We start from the raw sequence: 17,619 nt of genomic DNA on the forward strand, positions 1-17,619 counted from the left end.
ATTAAATTATAAGATAAAATTCCTGATTATATCTAATTATTTCTAGTAGATATTAATAAATTTATATTATAAATCTAATATAATTTAAATTATTATAATATATTTATGGAATTAATAAATTCTGATACTTATACAGTAATTTATAACTAAAACTCCCCAGGTTGGATTTTTTTAATCCTAACTAGTAATTATTAAATCTTTTAATAAAATTTAATTAAAATTTTGTATAATATAAGACCTTGCCAGGTTTACCACCTGGTAAGACAGTATATTTTTACAACTTAATTTTTCCGATAGTCAGTACTAGTAATAACCAGGTCCCATACTGGTAAGAACCAAAAATACGTACGACCTGGCGACCTGGGGACCTATACACCCATTTCATAGTAACGTTGACGGTACTGTTGGGGGTAATATAAACACTAGAGGTACTATATAGTATTCTAAATACAAGAAATACGGCTGGGCCATCTCTTTGTATAGCACTGACACGTCTTATCAAGGAACTTATCTGAAGAGTACCCTAGTTTCTGCTTGGAGTTGCCCTTTGGGAGTCCTTCGATATCCTATAGTTTGGCTAAGGACCGTATTGTGGACTATATGATACTACTATACAATCACTATCGTCGTGTGCCACAACCTAACTCCACACCTTTCAATGGAGCCATCAGGTTGTCACTCTATGATGTCGATATTCTGTCATGATGACAATGTAGAGTATGAATGAGATATCTGCCTAGTAGGCCCAAGGCCAAGTAGGTGTTGGCCCGGAGAATAAGATGAGGTTGTATCTGAGTAGTTACACACTCCCGCATCTTTCAGTCCATCTACTTGCATGAACCTTTTTCTGCCCATTATGATAATATGCCAGATTATGCCGAATGCTCTTATTCCTAGTCAATTGAAGACGACCACGTGGCGGGCGCTTGCAGCGGCCTCATGCAAGATTCAAATCCCGATGCAACTTGAGCGGAATCATGCGAACCTCCAATAATACTATTTGTTGCCACCGCGGGTGCCATATATCGAAGTTACTCACATAAGCCCAATAAAATGCATTGTATTAAGCCAGGTTGTAATCCAGTGTAGTAATGCTGGAACACTAGTAAGAACTAGCTAGAAGCGATAAGCTTATCGGAATTGTTGTTCATCCACCAACTAAACTCGGGCACGGGACAAACAAACCCCATGGGCAAGTGGAACTTCTTACAGAAGCAAGAAAAATTCTCGTTCCCGAACTCATTTCCCCATCTTACTCCCATTTTCCCTCATGTCGATCTAGACATCTTGAAAATACACCTTTCACTGGACTAGCATGAAACAACCATCATGTTCGTCCAAACTATCCTTCTGATCCTCCTGCCTCTGGTGGTTTCTTACTTCATCAAACGGATCCGCTACTCCCGCTTCCAGAAGTATGCTGACTGGCCGCAACTCCCTCCCTCCCTCATCTGGGGCCACATGAAAGCGCTCCACGAGTTTATTTCCCGAGGCGAGGAGAAAAGGCACATCGGTATGAAAGAATCAAAACCCTCGTCGTCCTCATGAAAAGGATGGGTATAGTTGACAATTACAAACGTTCTCAATCAGACATCGTATTTCAAGAGATCCAGGAACATCTGGGAAATCCCCCTCTCGTTCTCTACGATCTCCGGCCTGTAGAGTTTCGACTATGTGTGGTTGGGAGTCATGAGGTCGCAGAACAAATTGCCCGGAGCTCCAAGAGCTTTCCGTACAGTATGAAGAAGTCACCCACGATGGGCGCGCTGGAGCCTTTGTTGGGACCGTATTCCATCATCACGCAGCAGGTAGGCCTTAACTCGTATTCTGGATTGTATACATTTTTTTAAGATAACCTATGTCACTAGGGAGAGCACTGGAAGGGTCTACGCAAGCGGTTCAACCCGGGATTTGCGCCTCAGCACCTCGTTACTTTGCTGCCATGCATCCTGGACAAGGCGATACAGTTCACTGATATTCTTGACGGGTACGCTCGTAGTGGAGAGGAATTATCCCTCGACGAGCGATGCGTCAGCCTTACCTTTGATATCATCGGTAGGCCACACATTTACTTATAACTGGCTCGCTTTTCGTTCTAACTAGCCCCCAGGCGCAGTTACCATGGACAAAGACTTTCATGCCCAACTAGACCGCAGCAAACAGGATGAGCTCGTCCGTCTCTACCGTGAGCTGACGACCACATACCGTAGAGGCAGCAGCGTGCAATGGGACTGGCTGGACCCCCGCCTAAACTGGCGGCGTCGAACTCTGTCTCGACGCATTGATCAGCTGATAGCCGAACACATCAAATCGAAGTTTGCTGAGCTCAAGTCCAAATCGACGGAGAAGCGCTCCCGGAGTGTTCTCTCCCTAAGTCTACAGGACATCGACCAACTAAATACCCAAGTCATCCAGGAAACATGCGACCAGCTCAAAAGCTTCCTTTTCGCCGGTCACGACACCACCAGTATCGTACTGCAGTGGACCTTCTATATCCTCAGTCGCACCCCACGCGTGCTGGATAAAGTTCGCCGCGAACTAGACGACCTCTTCGGCCCCGATCCATCCCCCGCAGCCGTGCAAGAGAAGCTCCTTGCCCCGGGCGGAGAAGAACTCCTGAAGCGAATGTCCTATACCTCTGCTGTGATCAAGGAGATTCTGCGACTGTATCCACCATCCGGATCCGCGAGATACATGCCCCCAGGCTCAGGCTTCAACGTGCAATTACCAGACGGTAAGACGCTCTGCCTAGACGGAGTGGTCATCTACCTCAACGCGACGCTCGTCCATCGTGAGGAGAAAGTGTACGGACCGACAAAAGATGAATTCATCCCAGAGCGGTGGCTGGGAAACACAGATACCGGTCTAGGACTGATCCCGGATGGCGCGGAGAATCAGGGGGGTGGGGATGGTTCGGTCGCAAGCGCCCATGTTCCCGCCAGCGCGTGGAGACCGTTCGAGCGCGGCCCGCGCAACTGTATTGGTCAAGAGCTAGCCAACCTCGAGGCCCGGGTAATCCTGGCGTGTACGGTTCGGCGCTTCGATTTCGAGAAGGTGGGGGTGGGAGCACTTGCGCGGGATGCGACTGGGGCGCCTATCTTGGATGCTGCTGGGCAGTATGAGGTGGAGACGGAATTATTTAATGTAAGTTTTTTTTTCTTTTGTTGGTTTCTTTTTCCCCGAGTTGGTAGAAGGGTGGCTTACTTTTTGATTTTCTAGACTATGCAGGTCACCGCGAAGCCTATTGATGGGACGGTGGTGAAAGTTCATCTTGCTGAGAGAGCCACCTAATTCTTAGAAGGATGGGTTGGTACTGCAGATGGGTGCTACTGGCAATACTCTTCTTGGTCATATTTTCTTACTACTAATCGCTGTAGAAACTACAAAAACGTATATATATTCTCTTCTCTACAGCAAATGCTAAATTGACTAGCTAGCTCATATTCATGACTTCGTTCACTGTCCCTGAGTTCCCAAAAGACCAAGGGCTTGCGGAGCTGTAATGCGCTCCGAAGGCCGAAACTCCAGCAATGCTCGGATGATCGGGATCAGAGGAGCAAGCTCTGGCTCGGCCACTTCCTTATCGAAGCGGTCCTCCAGAGTGAAGACCTCGTCGCCTAGTATTTGGAGATCAGCATGCTGATGAACAGGTGCATTCATAAGCAGTGGTTCTAGTATCTCACCTTGGAAATCCATCATGTCTCCGGCTTCTGCTCGCATGCGGTCCCAGATAGGTTGCCATTCCTGGGGTAACTCCCCCAGAAGGTCAATCATCTGCTCGACCACTACCATATCTTCTACATCGGAGTCAAAGGGGTATGTCCCGAACACAAAGAAGAACAGCTGCAATCTTGTCAGTATCACTTCTTCGGGATATTGTCTTGATGATCCACATACCATGCAGCCCGTATGCCATAGATCAGTCCTGTGATCAGACCTCCCCGTGAAAATCAGCTCTGGAGCCCGCGAAGGACCCGGTTGCGCGAGTATTCTCGACTTCTCTTCCTGTGCAAAGCCCTCTCCTAGGTCGAAGATGCGAAGCTCCTCGGCAAACTCCTCTAGCCAGTCTTCCCAACTCACCGGTCCGAAAAGAGCCGCTGGGAAGCCTTTGTGCAGCGGGGTGCCATCGAGGTGGGTCACTGGTTCGTGCTCGGGCGAGCCAAAGACCGCAAAGATGATCTTCTCCGATGCATAGGACAAATTCCTACCGCTGAAGACGATATTTCTGCCGCTGATATCTGGTTCGACTTAGTTTAGAGGACACTCAAGGCATGATTAAAAGTAGGAGCTTACCTATCTGCCCCACCCCCGCATTATGGACCAATTCGATAGCTTTGAGGAGCTGCCTCGACAAGCGGAGAATGGTCTGTGGATCAAGAGAATCCGAAAGCTCACGGTAGTCAGTGATGATGCGATCGATAGTAGGACCGATCAGCTCAAAGACCAGGCACTGGTGAATGCCGTTGGGGCCGGGCTGGATGAAAGCGTCCAGCAGGTGGAGAATGTACTTGGACGAGAGATCGTCCGGAGCGGCAATCTTCTCCAGCTGCTGGAGGTTTTGGAGTTCTTGAGAACTGTACGATGTGTCCGCGGTTTTGATCTTCAAGGAGACCCATCGGTGTCGCCTATTGAAGTTATCAGTGATAATTCATGTGGGATGGGACAGATGGGCATTTGTGACGCACAGATTGTCATGGGCGAGCCAGACGGTGGAGAAACCTCCCCACGTGAGTTTGTGATGTATAGTGTAGCGGTTATCTTTGAAAGTATCACCGATACGGACGGGATGATATCCGCCAAACTTGTATCCCGAGAGAGGCTCCTGGGTGTAGAGAATGTCGCTGGGGTATTCAAACGATGAATCTTCCATGATTGAGAATGAGAGAGATGATGAGAGAGAAGATGAAATGAGAGAAAAAAGTCGAGGGGGACAGGCCGCGTTAAAAGAACCATTGCTGGGATGAGATGGGGGGTAGCAATCCCTGCCATTGTGAGCAGCAAGCGCCCTCCCACTAATCGGGACGCCAGTAGATGGCGCTGTGCAGGGAGTAACATGGGTTATGTTGGATCTATATTGCTCGCCATTACCCGCGCACCTTCTCAGCCCTCCTCACTCCTTTCTATAGTTAGGTCGGCCAACAGTTGCATTCTCCAATTTCCAACAGTCAACATTTCATCATCCAATGATAAGCTGATCCGTGGACGGGCAGCTGTCAAGATGGAATAGAGCTGAGACTCTCTCTCTCCACTTTCTTGATTCCCATGGAACGGAGGGGCCCACCGCCATGACGCAAAGCGGTGAATGCAGAATACTGCCGGCACAATCAGGTATCCATTTATTGTCACCTTATTGGCATTATTTCCCGATCGGGACCGGTGGAGGCCCCCCCGGCGCCTTGTTAATTGTTGTTCCCACTCTTTCCCAGCCACACTGTCTTTGGGCAGAGAGGAGAGAGTCGGTTGCCCCCCGACTGTTAGTTTCATGCTTAGTGCTTCGTGTATTTAGTGCCGGTATGATCTGCAGTTGATCCCGGTCGTTTACATTTTGTCACCTTGTCGGTCGACTTATCGCGGAGCTCTTCCGATAACGTCCTTTCGGGAGACGATAATATATACTACTTATGTAGGTGCGACTTCATTCCTGGAAATGTTTCGTGCGCTGACTATAACTCAGTCCTAGAAACTACGACCTCATGTTGTCAATACCTTTGCTGGCCTGCATCCTCGGCCCATCAATCGCAGGACAAGCCTTCGCAAGCAATGTATCTATTCCCAACGACTCCCAGGATACGGATTCGATCGTCCAACACAATGCTCTTATCGAGTCATACCTATCTCAGAAGCCTGTTCGCGGAGTTCATAAGATGACCGACGATGAAGGCGAGAAATTCTTCCTCGACTACTGGCTCTTCGACGAAGCCTATACAGCAGGCAACACATCAAACACCAATGATTCTTTGTCGCAAGTACAACCTTACAATCTCGACACAACTGAGAAGGTCGACTTTCAACCTCGCTCATATCCCTTTCGACCCTCCTACCCGAGCGACCTCGAAGTCGAAAGGCGTGGGTGGAGTGAGCACTTCTCACCGCTTCTTCGGCGAGAATTCAAATGTCCTTCCGGCACCTACGGATGCTCCTCGATAGATCGGCCCGAAAGCTGCTGCAGTACAAGCGACACGTGCGTTCTGGTTAACGACACAGGATCTGGTGACGTAGGCTGTTGTCCGAAGGGAGAGACGTGCTCGGGGACAATTGGATCGTGCCAGGACGGATACTCTAGCTGTTCGTCGTCTCTGGGTGGCGGATGCTGTATCCCAGGGTACGAATGTGTCACCGGGGGATGTAAGTAACCTGTATCAGCTGAGGATTTCCCTACTTTGTGTCGCTATTGATGCTAACGGCTCAGGTATGCGTGTCTTCACAATCACGGTCACAGTAAGCTCAACCGTGATGCTATCGACATCCACACACACCATCCCTAAAACCACTGCGACGCAAACCACGGGTGATTTGGTACCTCCTTCTCGACCTACCACTGTGTCTACCTCCACGAACTCCAAGACGACCACGACGACCAGTACGGCATCGGTCTGTCCAACCGGGTTCTACGCCTGCTCTGCCGTCTACCATGGAGGATGCTGTCGAACCGGCCGCGATTGCGATACGACGTCCTGCCCGGTAACGCCCTCGACGACCTTCACCAGCGACGGAGTAACAATTGTAGTCCCTGTGGCCACGACGACGGCATCCACGACAACAACAAGCACGCCCGGGCGATGCGCAACTGGCTGGTTCAGCTGCGCCCAATCCGTCGGGGGAGGTTGTTGTCCGTCGGGATACCAGTGCGGGACCAGCTGTACGGCAGTGTCAACGGCGACGGAGACCGTGGCCAAAGAGCAGGCCACTAGTGGGAGTGATCAATTGCGGCAGCAGTGGGGGGTGATGGGCATGGCTATGATGGTGGCCCTGGCGTTATGATAGAAATGATTTGACATGTAGATTATGAGAGCATGCATAGCGAAATGATAATGACAATGACAATAACAATGACAATGATACTTAACTAACCGATGAATGCGGTGGCAGGTATAAGTAAGCGTCAAAAAGCCCCGTGGGGCGGCACGTGGGGCGGCATTTTACCCGATCGGGCGACGTCCCGGTGAGTCCCCGACCCTCTCCGACTGCGGCCTCCTCCCTCGATAATCTCATTCTCCATCACTTCTTCCCTCTTTCTTCTTCCTTTCTTCCCCTCTCCCGACTCGTCTTCCCCGTCTGTTGTTTCGTCTGCACGCCTACTTTTGGCCAATTCATCACCATGTCGAACAACGACACCCAGAAGCCCTTGCCCTTCGGCTACCAATTCATTGCCGGTGCCGTCGCCGGTGTGTCCGAGGTACGTTATGGTGTGATCCCGCTGCCAGTTCACCGGAGCACGCGACTAACTCTGCCATAGATTCTGGTTATGTGCGCATTTCCCACCCTCAATCGACGCAATCCAACCAGCCAATACTAATCCCTTTCCCCCCAGGTACCCCTTGGACGTGGTCAAGACTCGAGTGTAAGCTCTACCTCTCTTATCTCTCCCCAATTGCAACCACCCACTAACCCAATTCAACCTACAGTCAACTCCAGAAGGGTACCGCGGTCGCCGGTGAGGAATACTACAATGGCATGTTCGACTGTCTGCGCAAGATCGTCAAGAACGAGGGGTACGCCAACCAACTTCCTCCCCCCCAACCACCCCCTCACAACCAAACTAACCCACCTCCCCCCCATAACAGCTTCTCCCGCCTGTACCGCGGTATCTCCGCCCCCATCCTGATGGAAGCGCCCAAGCGTGCGACCAAATTCGCCGCCAACGACAGCTGGGGCGCCTTCTACCGCAACCTGTTCGGCGCCGAGAAGCAAACACAGTCACTGGCGATCCTGACCGGAGCGACGGCGGGAGCGACCGAGTCGTTCGTCGTCGTGCCCTTCGAGCTGGTCAAGATCCGTCTGCAGGACCGCGCCTCGGCCGGTAAATACAACGGCATGCTGGACGTCGTGAAGAAGATCGTCGCCGCGGAGGGACCCCTCGCCATGTACAACGGTCTGGAATCCACCCTGTGGCGCCACATTCTCTGGAACTCGGGTTACTTCGGCTGTATCTTCCAGGTGCGCGCGCAGCTCCCTGCCGCTGAGCCGGGCAACAAGAGCCAGCAGACACGCAATGACTTGATCGCGGGTACGATCGGTGGTACGGCCGGTACTATTCTCAACACGCCCATGGACGTCGTCAAGTCCCGTATTCAAAACACCTCGAAGGTTCCCGGTCAAGTGCCCAAGTACAACTGGGCTTGGCCGGCCGTTGGAACTGTCATGAAGGAGGAAGGATTCGCTGCTTTGTATAAGGGATTCTTGCCCAAGGTGCTGAGATTGGGTCCTGGTGGTGGTATCCTTCTTGTTGTGTTTACGGGAGTCATGGACTTCTTTAGGAATATGAGGGGCGAGTAAGATCCTCCTCCTTACCCCCTTTTGTTTGGAATGAATTCTTTCTTGTTGAGTTTCTATATTTCTACTTTACTAGAGATAGGGGGATAGGAATAGAAATAGACGGGACAGAGAAAAAGAGAGAGTGAGGGTATGAAGAGTCTGTTTGTTGTTGTTCATTTCATGTTGAATTTGAAAGTATTCCCCCTTTTTTCCTTTCCCCTTTCCTTTGCAATATTTGCTTTTTGAGATAGTACTGTAGATACTGGCATATATTGATTGAATGCTACTAGATCCGTACTATTCATGTACTATGTATGTAGGTACCCTGCAACAGTGGCTAGCTGTATGCACGCCGTGAGAATAAGCAATAAGGAATGAGGAACAGAAAGAAATGCATGTGATATGTCTGTCTAATGTATGTATGTGTGGACCCATGGAATGGGTCCATCCTGGTCTTCATCAGGATTGGTACCTACAGTAGTCGGGCAATCATCGTCCCCGGGGAACTGCATGATGGCGGGCGCTACGATAAACATCAGATACCCTTGGACTACTATCATTTGCTGGTTAGATTCTTAGGGAATGGGGTCTAGAACACTCCATGTGCCTGTTCGATAGCGTGCAGGACACGTGTTGATCCATTTACTGCTGAGGCCTAGGTTTCTATTGCCTGTGACAGGGCCAATGATTGTAGTAACTTCCATTGTAAATCATAGGAAAATGAGCATTGAGTAGAGAGTAAAGTTGCATGCACCGAATGCACCATTGTATCAATGAATCATGCTATGTAATTTAAATCGAAAATAGATAGCAGCCGTAAATGACATCCGAAATGGGGTCAAAATAGCCAAAAGGATATTAAGGATGAAGTAGGAACGTCGAAAACTGTGAAACCGGGACAATGGGAAAAGGGTATCGATGTAAAAGGGAAAGAAGCCAAATGATGCAAGACATGTCGTGTTCCGACCTTGCTCACCATTATGCGCAAAAGAACAACAAGAAACGTGCAACCCAAGATAGCTAGCTGGAAATTCACAAGACAAGCACATAGACACTCAACTCAACAAGTAAAGCCCACCAGAAATTAAACAATGAATAAAGATAAAGACAATAAGAATCCGAGACAGCCAATCCCAGGCAAGTATAGCGAGAACCACACGCGAGAAGTATCAAACAACTGACGAAAAGAAAGTTCAACTGGCCCTTTAGCCTCGATGGCATGATAAGGCTTCCGTGTACGCCGGTCAACTACCCGTCCGTTTGACGCCCTTGTATGCAATAGCTCATGACATGCGTTCGTTTGAAGAAATGAGAGCTCGAGCGATAGTTAGCGGAAATGTATCTAGTTCATCTCCATCGCATACTCGTCTTCCTCCTTGAAGCTCATGCCCGCATGACCCGAGCTGCTCCAGTACTGAGCCTGCCCGGAGCCTCCGTTGCTACCGCCGTTGCCGTTGAACGGGGGGCTCAGGCTCTGGGGGCTCAAAGCCCCATTGCCAGCCACAGAGTCCCCTGCCATGTTCGTATGTTTCGGTACTCGCAGCCCGCTTCCGGGTGCCCTGCTATAAGTGAACGAACTAGGGTCGTTCTTCTCCAAAGCATCGAGAATCTCCGTTCTCATCCGCTTCTCTTCTTCGGTCTGCTCGAATGGCCAAGTTCCACCCAAGTTGCTGATGATTTCAGCCAGCTCCGATTCCTGCTGGAGCTTAACATGTAGGGCCCACATTAGGTCACGCATCCAGCCTACAGCACCGTTCAGAATGTCGCCCTTGTTCGGGCCCTTCTCCTTCTCCTCGATCGGCAGACCCATCGTAATGTTACCCGCAGTGGCCCGGCGGCCATTGCCTCCAGCCAGCAAAGATGTTGCGGCATTGGGGGTGGCTCCAGTGGCAGACATTGCTGTGTTGTTGACAAGCTGCTTCCGGACTTTGTCATCCTCCAAGCGATGTTGGGGAACGAGGTGGGAAAGATCTTGGATGCGCTCGTTGATGTTGTCCCGTCGCCGGCGCTCAACCAGGTTATGGGAGGCCCGCCGACGGCGTCGCTTGGCTTCTTGGGATTCTAGGTCCTGGGCACTGCCTGGCATGTGCGTATCAACCTTGGCCGGCAAGGAAGCATGTTTACCAGACTTGAGGATCTCCGAGATTCCCGCGTGGTGGGGGTGGCCGGGGGATGAGATTGGGGACTCCACGAAAGAATGGGCACTACCTGGCGTACCGTCCCATTGGTTGGACAGGGTCTTCTGGTGGCGATGCTGCAGGCCAGTCCGGATGGGCTGTGTAGGAAAACTTCCAGATTCTGGGGTTCCCAGGGTCAATGCACCAAGGGCCGGGGTCTTCGGAGTCATCGGACTGCGCGCATCGAGTGAAGCGCGGTCCACTGCCTGCAAACTCGGGCGGCCTTTAGAAGCCAGATAGCTCTGTTCGAACTGGGATCCACTTTGCAGATGAGAGCCGGGCTGGCCGTTTTGGTTCATGGAACGAAAGTGGTCATAGTTAAAACTGTGCATGAACGGGCTGTTCATGGGAGCTCCATCCGGCGTGTTGGAGTACATCTGAGACATCTGACCCGGATGACTCATGGAAATTCCGGCACCCGAATGCTGGTCCTGGAGAAAGTTCTGCTGCATGCCATTCTGTCCGTTGATTTCCAGGTCCAACAACTCATCTGTATCAATACCCGAGTTTCCAAAGTTGAAGTTCTGCTGCGACGTAAATGGGTAGGACATGAATCCACCGTTTTGCATACTAAGCTCCGACGGGTCAACCCCCTCGTTGGGGTTGCCAAACTGATTGGACATATAGTTCGACTGTGACATCATGAAGAAATACTGATCACTGCTGCGTTTGTCAGGTTTGTTCTTGATGGAAACGCTCGCTTCCGCCAGTTTACAGCAAGCCTAAGCAAGCACTCAAGGCAGAAAGCCGACTGCGTCTTCCAGGGGAGTCTTACAGTTCAAGATCGAACTCGCTGATGCTTGTGGGACTAGGGGGTTCGAGCACAGTAAACCCCAAGCTGAATTTGGAGCGAAAAATGCTCCTCGTGTGAAGGTTTAGCCTCTTCGCAAAATAGTCAAGAGGTCCGGTGATAGAAGCGGTGAGTTAAACTCATCAACGAGTTCGGGCAAGTTGCGAGGGTGGCGAGGAGAAAATCTGACAGATCGGATAAGTGCCCGTTAGCGCTCAATCAAGCAGAGGGAGAAGGCGACACTACAATGAGCCACGATCTGATTTCAGGGAGAAGAGAGACAGGAGGTGGCTCAGACCACCACAAAACAGGGAAGGTACGGAGTTACCAACCAGAAGAGTGGGAATGTGTACTTGACGAGCAAGAAACTGCGCGGTAGACGCTTTCTGGATGAGGCAAAGATACGATTGGTGCTGAACCCGGGATGGGTTCAAGGCGAATGCGAGGGGTAGTTCGCGATCGGATTTGACTGGTCGCGGTGGGCGAAGTTGTGGCGGAAAGGTAAGATTCGAAAGCGGACGCCTCGGAAAATGCCACTATCGTGGGCGGAGTCCGAAACCCAATAGGCTGCCTCGTTGATTGCGAACCGCACAGAGGAAGATCAGACTGCGCAATGAGGTCTGTGGTAAGCGACCGGGAAATGGGGAAAGTAGCAGCTAGGGAAATAAGAAAATAGAAAGTAGGAAAAAGAGGTCAAAGAGGGAAACAGAATTGCGTGGCCATAAGCGAGGTAAAATAAAGGGGAGACAGAAAGAGAGAGTGAAAGCGTGAAAAGGCGGCCAGATGGGGCCGCGGAGGCGATGGGCTGGAACAATGGGGGAGGGGAAAAGGGCAAAAAGGGTAAGGGAAAAGGGAAGCGATAAGAGCAGTCGGAGCCGGTCACAGTTGAGAGTGAGGAAGATCCACGGGAACGAACAAGATGAGATGAGATGAGATGGAGCCTTGTACTTGCACACCGGGGGGAGGTTGAGAGTGTGGGGGTGGAAAGCGCGCTTCTTGAGAATTACTGTTTTGATGATGATGATGCGAGTTGGGTCTGGGGTATATGCGACAGAAGCTGGGAGAATCTGGGATGGGAAGAGGGGAAGGGAGTGGAGGAGGCGAGAGATGAATGTGGATGGATGGATGCACTTTGATGGGCTGAAAGTGAAACAGGCACCGTGGGGGGGGCAACTAAAGAGGGAGGAGAAAGAGAGGCAAAACCGATCGTGTTGAGCATTCCCCGGGCGGTGGGACTGCTGGGGGCAAGCGGTCAGTAGTGGCAGTATGCGGGCGTGGCAGTGGAAAGTGTGAAAGTGTGGAGATGCCATCGATTTGCCCCGGAAATCTGCCACCCGCTGCGATCCCACCCCCTCGGTCTCCCCGTGGTTCCCCTTTCCTCTCGGCGTGCCCTGGGGTTGTTGTTAAGCGAGACATGAACATGGCGTATGTGACTGTGTGTGACAATAATCACGACGATGATGCAGAATGTCTCTCCTCTTCCCCCTCTCCCCTCTTTTTCTTTTCTCGCCGATTACCGCCTCCCCGCTTTAGTCCAACCGGGAAGCGCTCTCCGACTCGGGGTCCGTGAGACAAGAATGAGCCTTCCAAGGTTGCCCCGCGGTAACTCAACCCCTTGGGGATGTCGGAGCAAATTGGAGCATCTCATAGGCGCCTGCTCACTATCTTCCCGCGAACTGTTCGACCTCCGACCCGCGATCAGTGGGTATTACCCTCCCCCCGCCGAGAGAGCATGCAGGGGTTGAAGCCCAACGGCGCTGTGCTGTAACCGTCGCTTGTTGCTCTTCCCAGACCACAGCTCAGTTGAAGGCATGACAACCCCGGCAATATCTCTGCCGGATATCACATCCTGGAGGAATGAGGAGTAACCCATACCCCTCCTTTTTTTTGGCTTTGCTTCCTCCGTCATCGGATGTAGAGTGTGTTCAGGCTTGCTTGCATCTTCTCCAAGCGGGATCCTCAATCCCCAGTGCGACCAGGCTTCAAAGGAACATGATGCAGGGCAAAAATAATCGAGAAATCAAGAACGATATGCGAAATTGTAGAGAAACTAACTTACTAGGTTTAGATGTGTCTGGGGTCAGGTATGAGCGATGTTCTTCACAGACCTGCACAAGAGGTATTAATATTAGTCATATCCTTCAGGTTGCAGTGACAGAAATAATGCAGTTGATGGCGCAACAGTCATAGACGCACAGTGTGATAGTAGAAGGGATGGCCACGCGGAGGTAAGTGATGAAAAGAAAGAGGAAGAATAACAGAGGTAGACAGAGGTGAGGCTCAAGGCGTCCAGAGACCAGGCAGAAATGAAAAAGCAAACAAGAGAAGGGAGTAACAATGAAAGCGCTTATGAAGCCAGCCGCCTTATCTCAGCGGCAGGAGGGGCTTATATGCGAAAAAAGTATGGAAGGGGACCGGGGCAAAGGAAACGACAAGGTATTTAGCTGTGATTACTTACTTGTGCCCTGTTGGGTGTGAGATGTCGCAACAGTGAGGGGTTCGTGCTCAGCGACTCTGAGAGACTGTACTGTCAAGTTACTGGGAACTACCCTTGAGCGACGGTGACCGTAAACAGGCAATTCGCGGGAGAGTCAATGCGGCGCAGCCGGGCGACGCAACAATCATCAAATGAAGAAGTCCCAGCTTCTATCGACGGGATTCCAAGATTCAAGGTGGTAGATGGTATGATCGGTGGTAGTAGTAGTAGTCGTAGTATTCCAGATAAGATCAAAAAGAAACAGAACACCCAGGCTTGAAGAGACGAGGGGATGAGGGGGACTTTAAAAGACTCTCGCGGCGTTCTTCACAGCCTCTCATTTGATATATCACGGTCAAGGTCATGCAGGGCGTCGATCCTCAATCGACGAGGCTTAACAAAGCATCTACGGGGATTACATGCGTAAACCGGTTCTTCAGCTTGGTGTAGAGGGTGTGGAATTAAATTAATATCATTTATTTTTAAAAAACAGAAAAAGAAATAATCATAACGGGAAGCAACACTAAAATAGCGGGCAAAACAAAATTACAAGAAGAATGAATACAATTTATTAATTAATGAAAAGGAGGGAAGGGAAAGGCAAGTCTTGGTGGCGATGAAGCTAAGGCGTGCGAAGCTAAGTATGTGAAGATGGAGGGGGATGAGACCAATACAAGCAGAAGAAAGGGGGGCGTGTGGTTGGTGGGCAGGAGGGGGGGGGTGTACTGTAAGTAAGTAGTAGGGTAAAGTAAGTGTGGGAGAGACGGTCAGAAAAGCATCCATCAAGGAGGGTAGCACCGTCCGGATGGGGGAGGTTAACCTCCCCTCTCAATCCCATGAGCATCCAGGTACTACTATATTTGTCACCTGTCCCTTTTTTGCCAGGTAAAATAAAATAATAAGAAGAAAAATAAAAAGAGAGAGACTAGAATGACTCACTCGAGGTCAGCCTTTGGGAGGGGGAGGGGTGCTATCCCCATGGCAAGATGTTAGTTATCCGGTTTATTATCACTCATCTTATCCCAGGTTGGATTTTGGTTGGTTGCTATTTCTTACAAAGTATCTCGTTGCGCCATATACTTCCATCGTATTAAAACCAAAAAGGGCGCTAAAACAGCAATCATTATCGCCGTCGGACTTACAACCCCGACGCCTACTATAGGAGCAGCCAACCTGCTATACTTCCTTACCCTCGATTTTAGGAACCCACTCGGGAATGTATCAGATGCCAGGCTGGGCAAGCCCCAAGCATACCAGATCATTCATCCTGACGGGCGGACTAATGACCATGGAGCGTGAGATTTGGAAAATCATGGTTTTGCATTTTCAATTTTAATTTTGAAAAAGGAACGATGACATCATAGTCTACTGCTGATGTACTGAGGGGTTCCTCAGGATGGATTAATTGTTTCAAAATAGATTGTCGGTAATTTTAGTTTTAATCATTAATTCCCCAGGCTCTCCGCCGGAGTGCTTCATGGCGGGTATCGGGGAAGGGATGAATGATCGTGGCGTACCATGTGGTAAGGAAACTGAGGGAAACGATCTCCTTCTGTTCAGCACATTCGATATCTGTCCAGGTTACCTCTGTTCATCACTACTACTATTACTTACTACCCAGGCTTCTGGATGATCATGTTCAAGATCGCTGCACGCTAATAGGACCGACGAGCGGCACAAAACACTGCCTTTACCATGGAACACAATACGATGTCCATCGCACTAGGTTTAGCTCCAGGCATACATACCGCTCGTATCTAGGAGGTATACATCCACCATTATCTTGGGGAAAGAGACACACACCGGGCACCTGCCCGGGATACGGTATCGTCAGGCTAGTAAGGTCGGCTTCCTTCGCATATCGAGACCCTCCTTCTCATCTTATTTGCGCACGTCCACTTCGAGTACGAAGATGAGCATGGAACCGCCTCCTTGGGAACCTCAGGAAGAAGCAGTCAGGCTTCCAGAAGAGACACCTCGGCGTCCGAGCGTCTCCAGGTTGGGGCTGACACAGAAGGCGGTCCGTGACACCGTGCATCCTGTCGCCTCCCGAGAAAGAGTGCGCCCGCTTGTGCCATCTGATAGGCTTCTACTTTGAATTATGGGGTGGGGTTGGTGCAATGCGACGGTGTCCCAAGCGCGGGAGCTGGTTTAATTTCCTATTGTTTTCTCCTTTTTCCTGCACTTGGGGTAAGGGCTTCATTCTTCTCGCATTATCCCGAGCAGTCTTCAGAAAAAGCGCTTCTCTATGCGCACCCGCGCGTCGCGACAAGATTTAATTCCATTCATTCCACTATTTGCCTTTTGGCTTTTCATGCTCGATGATTTGAAATACAAGCCACCAGGAATGTGGGGAGCCTTATGATCCGGCGAGTGGGAAAACAATTGAGCTGCGTCTGGAATGCTGTCAAAAGTAAATTGCCAATCACCTTGCAGCATCAAATCAATCGGGGAGTCCTGATAGCCCGAAAGAAGCCACCAGCAGAGATTAGCCTGTCAACCCTGGTTCGAAGTGCCGCAGACACGATAGGTGGTATGTCACGACCCGACCAGCTACTACACCATGAACCACGCCCACTGACCTGAATTCCTGCACCGATCGTTATGTAGTAGACTTCCCCCCCAGCGGACAATAATCTGGTATGCGACCTGGCGCCGCCATTCCCAACGATGACACCATCGTACATATAGCTGCTGGTGGAATGATGATAATGGATGACCAGTATCAGACCACAAGTCCGGTCGATTCTGCCGAATGCGGAATCAACAGATAAGCCCGGTACAGCACCAGAAGTGGAAGCCTAATGAAGGAATAGCATTGGTTCCCGCAAATCGTGCCCGTCCCGTCCCGTCAAGGTTCGGAGGGCATGGCCGATATCCACGGTTACTGCAAGGGAGTTCTCACTACGTATGTATCTGATGGTTGGTCATGGCGATGACAAGAGTTGGTCGGCCCCTATGCTTGGCCGCCGACTCTCTTGTACGTGCAGGTGCTATTAGAATGCAGTAGCTACTAGCTGCGTATGATATGCAGGCGAGAGATTTCATCCATCCATCCAGTAACTTGTGACGCTAATGGGGATCAGAGCAGCTTCCTACCCGGCCAGGAATTCAAGTTTCAATATCAGAGAGACAGAGGGAGCAAAAGATACAGGAATTTCAATTCAAGCTGAGGAATTCCTCTAAAGTAGCAACAGGAAAATATTCAGACTCTGGAGGGGTTAATTATCCGGCGGGCAACACCGTTCCGTTTGATCTCGACGCTAGTTTACTATCGCCTAAAAGAGACAAAAGCTCGCATATGGGAGATTTACGGGACTGCGCAAAGGTAAATCATTCGCGTCTGGTTTTTTGACTTTAGCCAGTTTTACGCAGCGAATGTACGTAACATGTCTCTCCCTGGAGTTGCCTGATGCAACCCAACTAAGAAGCTATCGGCCGTGATAAGCATTCTAATGCAGACACACCATGGATAGGAGGAGATTGTACTGAGGTCCAAGTAGGCTTCTGCATCCCCGGCTGCTCTAACCAGGATCGACTGGACTAGGAAAGAAGCCAGCCGGAAGGGGTTCCAGGGCGCCACTCGTCTAACCACAGTCTCTCGGCTTCTCATTCGATGAGCTGAGAAGCCAACCATGAGGGAGCAATGCACCTTCACAATCCTGAACAGGTTTTTTGGTTGCTCTTGAAGATAGGCACCA

General features: G+C 50.4%; 7 protein-coding genes across 7 annotated transcripts; 4 read left to right on the forward strand and 3 right to left on the reverse strand.

Annotated features, from left to right (window-relative positions):
- Positions 1-1,265: 1,265 nt before the first annotated feature.
- BO79DRAFT_185777 (cytochrome P450) lies at positions 1,266-3,402 on the forward strand. Its single transcript, XM_025680423.1, has 5 exons — positions 1,266-1,513; positions 1,591-1,808; positions 1,869-2,055; positions 2,111-3,144; positions 3,220-3,402. The coding sequence occupies exons 1-5, from the start codon at positions 1,330-1,332 to the stop codon at positions 3,289-3,291; spliced, it is 1,695 nt and encodes a 564-aa protein (XP_025544230.1). The 5' UTR covers positions 1,266-1,329; the 3' UTR covers positions 3,292-3,402.
- A 1-nt stretch (position 3,403) lies between these two features.
- BO79DRAFT_242152 (kinase-like protein) lies at positions 3,404-4,928 on the reverse strand. The gene is made up of 5 exons (XM_025685185.1): positions 4,686-4,928; positions 4,294-4,625; positions 3,898-4,238; positions 3,684-3,843; positions 3,404-3,617 (listed from the first exon to the last, which is right to left on the reverse strand). The coding sequence occupies exons 1-5, from the start codon at positions 4,868-4,870 to the stop codon at positions 3,457-3,459; spliced, it is 1,179 nt and encodes a 392-aa protein (XP_025544231.1). The 5' UTR covers positions 4,871-4,928; the 3' UTR covers positions 3,404-3,456.
- A 633-nt stretch (positions 4,929-5,561) lies between these two features.
- Positions 5,562-7,048, forward strand: BO79DRAFT_23657 (putative GPI anchored protein). The gene is made up of 3 exons (XM_025684598.1): positions 5,562-5,623; positions 5,675-6,345; positions 6,410-7,048. The coding sequence occupies exons 2-3, from the start codon at positions 5,694-5,696 to the stop codon at positions 6,979-6,981; spliced, it is 1,224 nt and encodes a 407-aa protein (XP_025544232.1). The 5' UTR covers positions 5,562-5,623; positions 5,675-5,693; the 3' UTR covers positions 6,982-7,048.
- A 176-nt stretch (positions 7,049-7,224) lies between these two features.
- BO79DRAFT_185787 (putative mitochondrial 2-oxodicarboxylate carrier protein) lies at positions 7,225-8,741 on the forward strand. Its single transcript, XM_025680424.1, has 5 exons — positions 7,225-7,396; positions 7,457-7,467; positions 7,532-7,561; positions 7,626-7,712; positions 7,785-8,741. Exons 1-5 carry the CDS (start codon positions 7,319-7,321, stop codon positions 8,494-8,496), a joined length of 918 nt encoding a protein of 305 aa, XP_025544233.1. The 5' UTR covers positions 7,225-7,318; the 3' UTR covers positions 8,497-8,741.
- A 439-nt stretch (positions 8,742-9,180) lies between these two features.
- BO79DRAFT_23720 (uncharacterized protein) lies at positions 9,181-9,671 on the reverse strand. The gene has a single exon (XM_025684664.1). The coding sequence runs from the start codon at positions 9,522-9,524 to the stop codon at positions 9,246-9,248; it is 279 nt and encodes a 92-aa protein (XP_025544234.1). The 5' UTR covers positions 9,525-9,671; the 3' UTR covers positions 9,181-9,245.
- Positions 9,671-11,623, reverse strand: BO79DRAFT_23675 (basic helix-loop-helix domain-containing protein). Its single transcript, XM_025684615.1, has one exon. It carries the CDS (start codon positions 11,294-11,296, stop codon positions 9,818-9,820), a length of 1,479 nt encoding a protein of 492 aa, XP_025544235.1. The 5' UTR covers positions 11,297-11,623; the 3' UTR covers positions 9,671-9,817.
- Positions 11,624-12,567: 944 nt separating this feature from the next.
- Positions 12,568-13,310, forward strand: BO79DRAFT_223884 (uncharacterized protein; the record flags this gene model as incomplete). The annotated part of the gene is made up of 4 exons (XM_025683631.1): positions 12,568-12,588; positions 12,692-12,911; positions 12,976-13,147; positions 13,190-13,310. 4 exons carry the CDS (start codon positions 12,568-12,570, stop codon positions 13,308-13,310), a joined length of 534 nt encoding a protein of 177 aa, XP_025544236.1.
- Between the last annotated feature and the right edge of the window lie 4,309 nt (positions 13,311-17,619).

Source organism: Aspergillus costaricaensis, assembly GCF_003184835.1.
Source record: "Aspergillus costaricaensis CBS 115574 unplaced genomic scaffold BO79scaffold_2, whole genome shotgun sequence".
NCBI lineage: Eukaryota > Fungi > Ascomycota > Eurotiomycetes > Eurotiales > Aspergillaceae > Aspergillus > Aspergillus costaricensis.